Source organism: Penaeus monodon, chromosome 15 (genome assembly GCF_015228065.2).
Source record: "Penaeus monodon isolate SGIC_2016 chromosome 15, NSTDA_Pmon_1, whole genome shotgun sequence".
Classification (NCBI taxonomy): Eukaryota; Metazoa; Arthropoda; class Malacostraca; order Decapoda; family Penaeidae; genus Penaeus; species Penaeus monodon.
Genome location: NC_051400.1, coordinates 14,494,316 through 14,494,890, shown reverse-complemented (window position 1 = coordinate 14,494,890; position 575 = coordinate 14,494,316). Strand labels below are relative to the sequence as shown.

The 575-nt window shown below is 32.5% G+C and overlaps 1 protein-coding gene across 1 annotated transcript in view; it reads right to left on the bottom strand.

Moving 5' to 3' along the window:
• Nucleotides 1-142: 142 nt before the first annotated feature.
• Nucleotides 143-575, bottom strand: part of LOC119582114 — a gene marked incomplete in the record, with an annotated part of 4,525 nt that continues 4,092 nt past the window's right edge. Inside the window, 1 exon segment of the mRNA XM_037930354.1 lies at nucleotides 143-523. Within this exon segment, the coding sequence (XP_037786282.1) occupies nucleotides 453-523 (71 nt within the window).

Below are 575 nucleotides of genomic sequence, written 5' to 3'. Positions count from 1 at the left end.
CTAGATTGTATATCCTGGTTAAAACTGTCTAGCTTGATTTTTTTTTTTTGTCTGAATTAATGAAGTGATTATCATGTACAACTTTCTGGGTTGGTTTGCTCTTCACATTCCACCAAGGACAGAGTTACCAAGAAAAAGCAACTTACTCAAAATAAAGACATTTATTCGAAAATCTCCATCCTGTGAAAAGGAGAAACGCAATCACATTCTGCTGCATTTAATCTAAAACGTTTTACTCTCACATCTATCTCCTCGAAACAGCAAATAAAACTAACACCTTTTATCTATACATTATACAAACCCGTATAATGTATAAATCTCGAAAAAAATAAACACATCATCCTAAGGTTTTCCTCTTTCGCTGTATGATCCCTCAGTACACAGTGCAATAGAACTTAGGCATCTTTACTATAAAAATTACAATAATAATAAAAAAAATAAATAATGAAAAACTACAAGTGGAATAAGTCCGCTGGCCCTTCCTCCTCTTCGTCATACGCACAGCTCTTCTGAAGCCATTGATCTGAAAAAGGATTTAAAATAGTGAGAAAACTTATTTAACATTACTGAAATAA